The 13355-nt window shown below is 40.8% G+C and overlaps 1 protein-coding gene across 1 annotated transcript in view; it reads right to left on the reverse strand.

The window, feature by feature from the left end:
• Positions 1-4604: 4604 nt before the first annotated feature.
• The window catches only part of PIWIL1 (piwi like RNA-mediated gene silencing 1), a 240637-nt gene continuing 231886 nt past the window's right edge, over positions 4605-13355 (reverse strand). Inside the window, exons 20-21 of the mRNA XM_075176746.1 lie at positions 5830-5977; positions 4605-5738 (exon numbers count right to left, since the gene is read on the reverse strand). Of these exons, the coding sequence (XP_075032847.1) occupies positions 5622-5738; positions 5830-5977 (265 nt within the window). The 3' untranslated portion in view covers positions 4605-5621. The remainder of the gene's footprint in view (positions 5739-5829; positions 5978-13355) is intronic.

Consider the following 13355-nt stretch of genomic DNA (forward strand, 5'->3'; position numbering starts at 1 on the left):
GATAGTCTTCCACTTCATCTGGGGCTCCAAAATCGACAGAGTGAAGCAGTCAGTTATGGACAAGGAGCCCCTTAAAGGTGGGAAAGGGATCCCAGATATCCCCACCATGCTACGGGCCTTCTTTGTTTGTAACTGCATCTGCAGGACACTCCTTGAAAAGAACATTTGCTCTGCTGGGAAGTCCATGTCTCGCTTCTTCCTCCTGCCTCTTTGGAGGACCATTGATTGGGACAAGTAAGACAGCTCCTTCCCTTACAACTGGACTACGCCTTGGTATTACCTGGATGTTGGACAATTTGTGAAGGAGCACCATCTGGAGGGACTTAAGCCAGACTTGTTAAAGCCAAAACCTATCCACAAGCTCATCAGAGCAAAAGACATTATGGAGTCTGTTGCAGGGCTCCTTGTTGCTAAAGCCAAACACGTCTGGGAGAATGTGGCCTCTAAGAGGCTGTCTAATAGACATAAGGACATTGCATGGATGGCTATCCAAGGGGGTCTGCCTCACAGGACATTCATGCACTCCCGGAACCTGTGCAGATATGTTCACTGCCCCTTCTGTATCACCAGAAGGGAAACAGCTCAGCATATTTTTTGGGACTGCCCAGGCACTGTTGGATGCCCTAGAACATGAACTTAAGACAGTGTGCCCAGGACTTGCCTTTCATATCATTCGGTATTTTATGGATTATTTCCTGGGACCCACACCGTTGGGGCAATCCAGGAGGCCTGGCGCCTTATGAACTGTTTTAAGGACGCTATGTGGCTTGCCAGAAATCACCTCATCTTGAAGCGGGAGATGACCATCCAGGACAGTCGCAGGCTGATCCACAGCCTGCTAAGAGACTATAACACCCTTGAGGAAGAAAACGATTGATTGTTGTCTCCCTCTTCTCCCCTTATGTATATTTTTGATCAGTAAAATATTGGTTTGTGCCTCCCCTCCCAACCATTCACCCATCACTGTTTGAAGTTTTTATTGAAATGTTTTGCATTCATTTATGCAGCCTTCCCTTTTCTATGTCCTCAATAAAGCTTCGGGCTTGTGACTTCCTCATCCATTCCCCTCTCTCCCCCTCACATCCAATACATTTCTGAAATGTTATGTTTAAAGTTTGAATGGTTAGTGCAGTACATGATGTATAGTGTAGGATGTTATATCATATCTTGTACTTTATGCCTTGTATTGTACTAAAATGTATGCATGATGATGTTTTACGGTGTACTGTGTACACTTGAATGTAATGTATCGTATGTGGTTTTTGTACTTCATGCAAAATAAAGCTACTTTTTCAATCAAAAAATAAAGCGACACTGACATATTGCATTTATTTATGATGGCTTCGGTCTACATATCCCGGTATTAGATGACCCCTACGAGTCCGACGATTCATAATTGGATTGCATTGGTCAATTACATGATAGGCCATGAATGATTTGTTCTCACTAGTAGGAAGGCCCTACTGAAATTTGAAAATATTTGTTGTTTTGTGAACAATGTGTCAATTTGGACTGCTGTGCGATTTAAGTTTTGTTGATTTAATTACTCAGATGTTCTGTTTCACTTTTTATTTTTGCTTTACAGCCTGTCTGTGTGGCACTGCTTGCATTGTTATGTTTTAAAATACAAATATATATAATATTGTGATATATATATATATATACCATAGAAGTTAGGGTCTTCCATGCACTGGCATTTAAAATAAGAGCTGGCGGTTTGTGGGACTACTAAAGCCTGTCTAAGCAAAAAGAGATCGTTGAAAACATCTACAATGTTCCCATTAGGGAATATTAATGCTAAAGCAGCAATCCCATATATGTTTTTCATCTTTAAATAGCAAGTTGATTACCTTTTAAACATGCATCATCATGCGTCTTTGTTCTTCGCTATTTCCTCTTACAGACCAGCAACTTGTTCTGAACATCGTTCTAGGAGGGCAAACCATGGCTGGGTACACACTACAGAAAATTTCTCCCAATGCGACAACTTTAACGATTTTTCCAACGACAGAAGAAAAAAAAAAAAAGGTACCAATCAGCATACCGATTCATGTGTACACACTATACACATTTTACCTTCAGATTTGTGCACTTCATTTGTCAGACCCATTGGCTGAAAAGATTGTGACTCTGTACACTCCATAGAGATCTATGGACACTGCCATACATGAGTGCATACATACTGCAGAATAGGAACGACGTTGTTCTATTGCTGAACGACATTATTAGTCAGATTTAAAAATCAAATGAAATGATACAATGTGTTTTGGAACAATAATCTTTCATTGTTGCAGCATACACACTAAAGCAAAGTCGGGCTGATGGGTTGTTTATCATTTGATTGTAGTGTGTACCAAGCCTAAGTCATGTGATGGAAGAGAGGAAGGATGTCAATGTGCACATTGCATACACATTGTCTACTACACAGATACAGGCTCAGAGAATGTAGAGAAAGTGATAACAGAGGAGGGAGAAGGAGGATGTCGAAATGAAAACAGAGCCTCTTTGCTCAATATGTCATACGCCATATGACTGCTATTGCCATGTAGTCACATAATGTGGAATATCTGCAAAATAATCAATTAGTAATAGCAGTCTAAAAGAAAAGGGTAATTACCAACTGCTTCTTACACATCACAATGAATTTGCTGCTTTAACTCATAAAAGCTCAAAATGGTTTGATTGCTCTATGAATCCACAAATCCGATGTGCTTCTATAATCCTGTAGTTTCCACGAAGGAAAGCTATTGTTAAAGGCTGAGAGGTTGATTGGGAAGAGACAAGTTTAAATGTGGTTTTCTTTCTCACAGATATTTTCTATTTTTCCGTATACCATATATTATGACAACCTGGCATTCAAAGTCCATATGGAGCCTTTAGTAATGCAGGGCTAAACTAAGCATTTTGAAATCTCATCCAAGAAACAACTCAGATTTACATTTGCCTCATAGGTGAATTTGTTCATGCCTGGTGTATTGTACTAAATACAATAACCCCTTATGTGTTAAAGAGATCAATATACCAGAGTTAATTGAAGATATTATACTTCATTAAACATGTAAATCATGTCATCTCAAACCTCTACAGCCCTTATCTATGTTTACCTATCGGCTGGCCATCTACTGGCAAGCTGGGGCTTGTAGTTTTACAACACCTTGAGAGCCATGGGTAGATAAAACTGCTAATAGGATGGTGTATTAATTCTCATGGTATCAGATCTAGCTAACATTGTAATCCTAAAATGTGTTATGTGGCTTAGAGGTCAAATTAAGGGAGGAGGAAATACTGAATCTTATTTAATTGTTCAAATCTTTAGTTGGGTACACACTACAGAAAATTTCTCCTGATGCGATATTGTTAACGATTTTACTGGCAACTGAAAGTCCCGATGAGCATTCAGATTCATGTGTATACACTATAATCGTTTTACAAGATTTACCTACAGATCTGTGCTTTTCATCTATCATAAACATCGACTGATAAGATCGTGACTCTGTAAACTCTATGGAGATCTGCCTACACTGCTGGTCATGAGTGCATACACACTGCAGAACTGGAACAACATTGTTCCATCGTAGAGAGATTTTTAGTCCACTTATAAAATCAAATCAAACAATATGATGTACTTTTGGAATGATGGAATCGTTGGAGCGTACACACTAGTGCGAGAACTGGATGGAGCATGTTTGTGTTAGCCAAATGGCGTGATCCCACAAGCTATAATAACAGTGTCCAAATTGTATGTCAGTGATAGTAGAGCTTGGTTAGATGCAGTTTGTCAAAAAGAAACATGCTCCAACTGTGTATATATTACTTATGCACGTCAGCTTGAAATATAATAGAAACAGCTGCATTTTTATGAACTGTTTATACGGAAGAAGATGGATTCCAGCACATAAACATTTCTATTAATGACTTTAAAACACTGCACTAAACCTTTTCTGTCTAGATTGTATTAGACCAGGCCTTCCCAACCTGTAGTTCTCTAGGTGTTGTGAAACCACAAGCACCAGTATACTTTGCCAGTAGATAGCTGGAAGCGCATGTAGTTTAACAACACCTGGAGAGTCACAGGTAGACTAGATAAATGATAGCTAGAATATGATTACATGCTATGGACATCACCTCTGCTTTTACTTTTCAGTAAGTCTACCCCTCAATGTCATATTTTCCCTTAATAACGTATACACCAAATGCCAGATTTAAAGGATTGTTTATTAATTTATTTTTAAATCCTGGCAATAAATTACAACACTAGATGTAAACAACCAAATTTTCCTTTTTAGTATTCTACAGCTTTAAATGACTGCCTAGCTGTTCTATAGTTATTCATGTAAGTTATGGATGGAAGTTTGATTTTGGAAGATTACAATAAGCCTATATCTGTCGGTTTGTATCTGTCATGATTGCTTTGGTACAAGAAAACAATCAACCAAATGCTTTAACTGCCAGGTCTCAATGCATGAGGCCCATGTAATATTACCATTAAGCCCTACTACCAAACAAAAGGACCTGCACAGTTTGGCAATTCACATAACTATAACAAACTTAAATCCACCCATACATGGTATTAAAAATGAATATGATTAAAGTCCACACAAGTGTTGTAAAGAACCAACTTTAATTCTAAAATTTAAGTAAAGTTTGTAAGCTTTAAGCCGGAAATAACATTAAATGATTACACACTACTGCAGTGAAGGTCAATCAAACAAATCACAAATGATTTTTAACAAATGGCAACTATGCTTCAAAAAACATTTTTTTTTCCCGCTTGAGATCTGCAGGTTCTTCATATGATGTACCACAACACTTTTCATTATATTTGAAGGATAACTCCTCCGTATAGCAAAGTCATGATCAACCAAAAAGTAAGTACCTTTGACCCCTAAGGATGCCCTGTTTATTTAAACCGGCACAACTCAGATAAGGGATTCTATTAGATTAAGTTCCTTTTAAAGGTACAAATATTCAAAAACTTGTGTTTATATAGGGCAGGATGCAGATCTTTTTTCAATCTGTATCTCTTGATCTTTATTGCAGACTGCAATTGTAATAGTCAGCAAACTCGACATGAAAAGTATATGGATGACATCACAAATAGTCTACCTTTTACAGGAATAACTGCATCTTACATAAATTGCAACAAAATGTATTTTAGAATCTTTAAAGCAGGACTTAACAAGCAGTTCTGAACTTCTGAAATGTTTTGTCTTAATTAAAATACAGTATTAAATAGTGCCCATTTTAGCAATCAAATGAATAGAGAAAATTGACCCCACTGTAAATGTACTAGAAAGCAAAAAATTCAGTATCTAACAAATAAAAGGTATTAGTGGCTCATGTGTCTGTGTAGAGAAACTCATATTAGAATCCTAAAGACAGCAATGGTAAATTTAACATGACATACAGAAAAGGAAGAGAAAAAAAAAACAATTTGGAACTCAAAATTCAACCTATGTGCGTTGGCAATACTCAACAACTTAGAAATTCACTTTATTCCTTGTAGCAACTTATATGCAGTGTCTGGGCTTTTCAAATTATTTCTGGCCAACTATAGCAACAAACTTGAGAGCATAACAACATTGGCCAAACAGTTAACATGCATGTTGGTTTCTTGGAGCCTAAAGGTAGTAAAGGCGGTCCGCAAGTGATAGATGTGGTTCTCTGTGGACACTTTGGCCCACCAAAAATGCTAGTTTATGGGCATACTGGCAAGGCGCAGGCACTCGAATAACTCCCTTAAAAAAGAAAAAGAAAAAATGTGGAACGTCAAAATTCAAAAATCCATTGTGCATTAAAAGTGTGTAAAGATGAAATAAAGATACTCACAGGCCAATTATAGTAAAGATGACAGAGTTTGTATGTCAGTCTCTGCATATAATCTGGCTTCAAAGCTGCGCTGTCATAAACAACATTGTAGTGAGTGGGAGACACCGTCCCTTGTCTCACAGACTGACTAATTATGAAGAAGTCATACCTAAAGCAGAAAGAAAAAACACACAATAATTTAGTAAAATATTTTTACATATGGATTCAAGTGATGTGTCACCATCAGGCAAGAGAAAGTAGACTTGCCATGAATTTTTATTTTCCAAAGTGATGAAAAGTGTAAATAGAAGCTACTGACAACTAAAGTGGACCAAACGTGATGTGATTTAGATTGCGAATTAGACAATTTTAGATCTAACTTGCTGCATGTGTATGCAGAAAAAAAAAGCTGGTCCCAATAGTTCCCCAAGGAAACCGATTGCAATACTTAAAACATTTTCGAAATGTAGAATCTTTAAATGGTAATATATTTCGGATTTTGAGTAGAAAAGCATACATATAATTGTTTAAGTTTGTCTAATGAATATTTGTGAAAAGAGAAAACATGCTAAAAATAAAAACATTAAAAAATACTGTGAAGCTAGGAACTGCCAAGTAGGAATATTTTCTCACGTTTACAGAATGAACCTCCAAATTGTTTTAGAACACTTAATTTTAATTCTACTTTTCGATTTACTTAGCAGGATTGCTGTAAAATACTATTTCTGTCTGTGTTTTTTGTGAGGAGACATTTGAAGAGTTGTTCACAATAGTTAAATACAGGGAACAAATAGTCTATTTAATTTAAGGATAAATAAGTCCCTTTCTCTGTGTCCAATGAGAGTCACTGCAACAATGGGGAATAGTAGGTGGAATTGGAGCTTAGGCACTTTAAATCTTAAATTGTGGAAGGATAGCTCCTTCCCTACTATGCCACACCTAACTGGAGTCATCTACAGTTTTATAACACAGGCCAGAAGAGAGGGCCCACCTAGGCGTAACAACAGAACACCTAGAACATAAACAAACAGGCGAAGAAAGGGGAGGAAGCGCAGTGTCCTTCAACAGACTCAGAGAAATAGGTTTCACAATGAGTCTGGCATTGGGGGACACTGCGACCATGGAGACATTCCAAAGCTGCCCCTAAGGGAGGGTTTGCTCTGAACAAACTGCGCACAAGACCATATGCCCAAAGCTTGCATCCTGGAATGCAAAACCTTCCAATCGGCAAAATCTGTATACGGTGTGGACAGAGAAGAACTTAGCGGCCCAGTACAGCTGTTCGACCAAAGCAACCATACACGCATCCCAGGAAGCACCAACTGCCCTTTGTAAATGAGAACTCAATCCAACCAACACAGGACTAGCCTCTCAATGTAAGCCATACAAACAGTGAATGTTACCTAACAACAGTAGAGGGCTTATATGCCTGCCATCCATGCTTATACCAAAGGAAAAAATATTTTGGTCCACATTGCATCCGAGAGCCTGGACCACAACCAGAAGGTGCAAAGAAAAAAAAAAAAAAGAGACTAAGACAAAAGCCGGAAAAAAAATCTTCAAGTGCAAGGGAAACCGAGACCCCCTTCTGCCCACAAAAGAGCTTTGTGCGAATGCAAACACCGCTCTACCAGAAAAAAACAAAACAAAAAACAGAAAAGGTGAACAAGCATGGACAATGAAACAGTGAAGTATGAAAACTGTGAGCCTCACTCCCCAGAATACAAGCATTCCATATACAGTAGTAATTAGGAGAGGAATGAATAATCACACATTAGTCATGGTCTCCACAAGCCAAAGCAGATAGCAAAAATTGGATTTCTATACTTACGTAAAAACAGTTTCTCTTAGTCCATTGGGGGGACACCGGGGACATTGGGGTATAGAGTAGGCAGGGCGAACTGGCACTTTAACTTCTGTTAAACTAAGCCCTAGCTCCTCCCACTCTATACCCCACTTCCTGTCTAGGCTTCAGTCTATGTTTAACCAAGCCCACAGAAAGCGGAGATAGAGAGAAAACAGGAAGAGAGAATAAAATTAACAAACCACAACATTCTCTTAACAACAAGACAACATGTCAAACATTAGGAGAAACCAGAGCGTTAAGGGCGCCCGGTGTCCCCCAATGGACTTAGAGAAACGGATTTTACGCAAGTATAAAAATCCAATTTTCTGTGTCATCCTTTGGGGGACACCAGGGACATCCCAAAGCTGCCCTACGGAAGGGAACGCTCAGAAGAAATGCAACAAAGCACCTTTCTTCCAAATCTTGCATCTCTGGATGCAAACACATTAAACTTGTAAAAGTTAGTGAATGTGTGTACAGACGACCACGTGGCCGCTTTACACAGCTGTTCACTGGAGGCACCGTGACAGGCCGCCCAGGAAGCACTTACAGACCTTGTAGAGTGTGCCCGGAGATTATCTGGGACAGGCTCCCCAGCCCTACTATAAGCCTGACAGATAACAGCCGAAATCCACCTAGCAATAGTTACTATAGAAGCTGGCAAGCCTCTCTTGTGAGCATCATAGAGAATCAAAAGATCCTCAGTCTTGTGCAGTTTCTGAGACCTTTTGACATAAATGCGCAAGGCTCGGACAACATTGAGATAACAAATAGTATTAGTCAGAACAGGAATGACAATGTCTTGATTTAGATGAAATCTAGACATGACTTTAGGAAGGAAAGAGTGCTTAATTCGGAGAACTGCCCTGTCTTTATGAAAAACAAGAAGAGGAGACTTGCAAGATAAAGCAGCAAGCTCTGAAACTCTACGTGCTGAAGAAATGGCCAAAAAGAAAAAAAAAAACATTTTCCAGGTTAGAAATTTGAAATCCACTGTATTCAGAGGTTCAAAAGGTGGATGCTGTAAAGCATTCAACACTAAATTCAAATCCCATGGTGGTACTAGACGAACATATGGAGGTTATACATGGAGAACGCCCTGAATGAAAGCTTGCACATCAGGTATGACAGCAAGTTTTCTTTGAAAGAAAACCGAAAGATCTGACACCTGACCTTTTAAGAGAACCAATACGCAAACCTGCATCCAACCCGTCCTGCAAGAACCTAAGTAACCTGGCCAAGCGAAAAGAAGAAGTAGGATATCCCGTCTTTTCCCACCAGCCAATAAATGTTTTCCAGACTTGATGATACATTATTGCAGAGACTGGTTTCCGAGCACAAAGCATGATTTGCACCACACGTTCGGAAATACCCTTAGCTCTTAGGATCATGGCTTCAACAGCCACGCCGTTAAAGCCAGACGATTTAAACCTGGATAACAAAAGGGACCTTGAGTTAATCGGTCTGGGCGTAGACGCAACTGCCACGTCCGAGCTTCTGCCATGGAGAGTACGTCTGTGTACCAGGCCCTCCTCAGCCAATTCGGCGCTATTAGAAGAATGCCATCATGTCGACATTCAGCTGACCCCACCGTTTCACTAACTGCTGAAATACCTTCATATTGAGGGACCATTCTCCCGAGTGCAGAGTCTGCCTGCTTAGAAAATCTGCTTTCTAATCTTCTATTTCGGGAATAAAAAATGGCCATGAGTACTGGACGTGAACCTCGAGCCACTGAAATATCTTGTGTGTTTCCCGCATGGCTAAAGGTCTCTTGGTGCCGCCCTGATGATTGAGATATGCCACTGCTGTGACATTGTCTGACTGAATCTTCACTGGCCTTCCCTGCAGCAAGTGTTGCACACTCATAAGAGCATGAAACACTACTCGCAGTTCTAAGACATTTATTGAAAGCTTGGATTCCTTGAGCCCAAAGCCCCTGAAACAAAGTGTGGAGACAGACAGCCCCCCAACCTCGAAGGCTGGCATCCGTTGTGATCAAAGTCCAATTCCAAATTGAGATTCTGCGTCCCCTGGCGAGATTCTGTTTGTGTACCCACCAAAAAAGAGAATGACACGTCTGCGGAGACCGAAGGAATACCTGGGCCGCCAGATTCAGATGGGATATGTTCCATTGCAACAGAAGTTCCAACTGGAACTGCTGTGTATAAAACTGAGCAAACTGGATCGCCTCGAAAGTCGACACCATCTTCCCCAGAACTTTCATGGAGAAAAGTTTCAAAGGCCTCCTTGCCGCCAACAGAGATTTCACCATCTTCTGCAAGGCTAGAATCTTGTCCTGGGGTAAGAATACCTGTCGTAGTCGGGTGTCGAATAAAAGACCCAAAAAGATCATCCCTGGGATGGGATCAACTTGGACATCTTAAAATTGAGAATCCAACAGTGAGACTCTAGGGTGTGGATTACAACTTGGAAAAGTGATTGAAACACCTCTGCATAATCTGCTTTTAAAAGAAGCAGACTATACATAAATAAATATAATATAAATATAAATATCAAGTAGTACACAAAACTGAACAGAAAGTGAGCCTGCAATACAGCCAATAAAGCCCCACAGAAAAAAAAGAATTTTTCTTTTAAATTAACAACCACCAACCCTTTAACATAGAGGAATCAGGACAGAAAAGGGGAGAAGTTGAAGCTATAAAATGGCTGTCTATTCTGGTGTCTGCACACTAAGGAGGGAGAAACCACCACGGAGGAGTGCAAAACGGGAAAACACCACTCCCCCAGGGCCCAGCACTTTCAGTGCCTAGCAGGGCTCACTATGTTAGTGACCCTAGCATGACCCAGTCTCCTGAGCTAAAAATAGAACCTTTTTTTTTTTTGACTGCTTCTAGTAAGAAGCAGCCTGCTCAGGGACAAACTGCGATTTTCTACTTCCCTCTCTCAGCACTGTGCTGGGAGAAGGTTTCACTTACCTGCTGCCATCCCTCCTCACGCAGTGTGTGCAGCTTAGTTGCTGTGAGCACCGGAGGACGGACACAGCCTGCGGTGACTGTGTCCGACTCCTAGGAGGGTTTTTGAACATTGGGAGAGGAAGGGGGGGGGGGCTGGTAAAGGAGGCACCTCCGATCCCCCCCCCCCCCCCCCAGACAGCGCACAGCCGCCTCTGCTGTGCACTGTACTTTCACTTTTCCGGCTGCTCGGCGCGCTGTTGTAGTTAGTTTCTTCTTAAAAAAAAAAAAATGGCAGAGAAAAATGAAGAGGCAGTGTTACTGACCACTCTCCAAACTTAGAAGCTGGCAGCCAGGAATATCGTTGACTGACAGCTGCCTATGCGGCTCAGTGAGTCGCCGGCTGTCAGGTCTAGGAGACACAAGTCTCCGATTCTTAAAAGTAAAATAAAGTTTTAAAAAAACAGAAACCAGCCTAAGCAGCCCACACACAACCCGTTTGCCGGGCACTTAAACTAGACTGAAGCCTAGACAGGAAGTGGGGTACAAAGGGGGAGGAGCTAAGGCTTAGTTTAACAGAAGTTAAAGTTCCAGTTCGCCCTGTCCCTACTCTATACCCCAATGTCCCTGGTGTCCCCCAAAGAGTGACAGAGACAAGGAGTGGCACCTAAAAGGACACTGGACCAGAAGTATCGGACAAAGAGGTAACCGCTAGGTGGATCTATACTATGATGCTAGGGAGAATCAGTATTCTACAGTTATCAATCTAATGTAATGGAGCTAAATTAAAATTGTACACTGAAGTGTAAGAAATTAAGCAGAGAGTATATAACATAGTAGGAGGAGTGTGGTAGTTGCGACCTGTGCTCGCTCCTCTCCCTTCTGTATTTTTATTAATGATTACATTATTGACAAATGTTAATGTATTTAATATTTTTTCTTCTGTGTGTTCTGATGAGACTTTATATTGCACATATGCATTGTGCATATCTTGCAGTGTGTCTGTCTGCATACGACAAGTGCCGAATAGACGTAGTGTATTTAGAACTGTATTCAACTGGAAACGTCTCTTCAAATCTGTCTGTACTTGAATACGCGTGTACGTGCGTGCAACTTCCATCGGTTTTGAAAAATCTGCAAATTGTATTCCTTGATGACTTAGACCCAGTATGTCTGGAAGGACTGGAGATTGGGAAAGTTGTGAGGGTGTTGAGGAAGCTGAAATAAAAAGAGGTTTCCAGAGAGAATTTAGAGATTTGAAGGAGAGTCTCATCATGCATGGTAGGTAATTCCAGTGGGAAGCAGAACAGAAAGGAGGGCTGAGAAAACCTTTCAGAGAAAAGTCACGGCTAGGAGGTCTATCTAAGAGGGCATGAGGGAGAGTATTTTGAGATTCAAAATGAGATGGTGGTAATGGAGGATGGATGAGCTAATTAATTCATCAAGGGAAGGGGTGTAAAGTTAGAAAAGCAGAAAGCAAAGAACAGAGCTTTTTTGGACCCAAACAGATGGTGGGAAAGAAGGGTGTGCCAGAGGTGGACACTGAAGGGTGTTGAATATATAGGAAGTAAATCAGGAAAAAAATGTATTATAATGGCCAATGGAGTCAAGGATGAGCTGGAGAAGAGGGTGATCAACAGTATCAAAAGCAGCATAGAGGTCTGGAGAATGAGTATGGAGAAGTTACCCTTATCACTTTTGTGAGGGTTATCCCAGTGGAATGTTGGGGATGGGTGTTCCGACTGCAGAAAGCCAAAAAGGAAATTAGAGGATAGAAAGCGAGTAAGGCGTACAAAAATTAGTCAAGTAGATTGAAGGCAAAGGGGAGGAGAGATATTGGGCAGTAGTTTGAGAAATAGATGCTGGGTCAAGAGATGGCTTTTTCAGGATTGGCGAGATGAGAATGTGTTTCAATGAGGATGTGAATGTTCCAGTGGAGGGTGATAGTTTGATGAAGCGAGCTAGAGTTGTGCAAGAAGTATGGGAGAAGCAGAATGTGGGTGTGCTGTGTCGGATTCTGCATTGGAAGACATCTTGTCAAGGGGAGTCAATTTTGTCTTTGAAGAATGTGGTAAAGTCATAGGCTACGAGAGAGAAAGGGGATGTGATGCAGGTGGGCAGAGAAACAAGAAAAGGTGGCAAGAAGGCATTTGGGTTTATAAGACTGCGTGGATATGAAGTGAAATATGCTTGCCTGGCATATAAAAAGGTAGTGTTGAAGGATGAAAGAATGAATTTATAGAGCAAGATGATTTTCTCCAGTGAGGCTCTGTAGTGCAGCAGCACTTCTGCATATAACAGGTGCTTGCTATGCCATGGTTGAGGCTTGGATCTGTGGACAGTATGTGATGGCTGAAGCTATTATCTAAGGCTGAAGTGAGTGTGAAATTTACAGAGGGAGCCAGATGAAGACAGCACAGTGAAGATGAGGAGTGGTGGGTATGGGGGGGTAAGCCGAGGCTGAAGGAAAGAAAGCAGTGGTCGGAAAGCAGGAAGGCCATGTTGGGAGAAAATATAAATGGAGCTCAAGCAGGAGAAGATACAATTAAGGGAGTGTCCAGCACAGTGTGCAAGAGATGAAATCCACAGAGACAGACCAAAGGAGTATGTAGGCAAAAGAAGTTTTGAGGCAGAAGAGACAGTGAAGCTGTCAATGTGAATGTTCAAATAACCTAGAATGAGAATAGGTAGGTCAAAAAAATAAGAAATCAGTGATCCAGACAGCATGAAAAAAGGTGGATGACAACTTGTCTGTCTCTGGATATAGCAGTGTGGCTAAGAGA

The sequence above is a fragment of the Mixophyes fleayi genome, chromosome 1 (assembly GCF_038048845.1).
Source record: "Mixophyes fleayi isolate aMixFle1 chromosome 1, aMixFle1.hap1, whole genome shotgun sequence".
NCBI classification, from domain to species: domain Eukaryota; kingdom Metazoa; phylum Chordata; class Amphibia; order Anura; family Limnodynastidae; genus Mixophyes; species Mixophyes fleayi.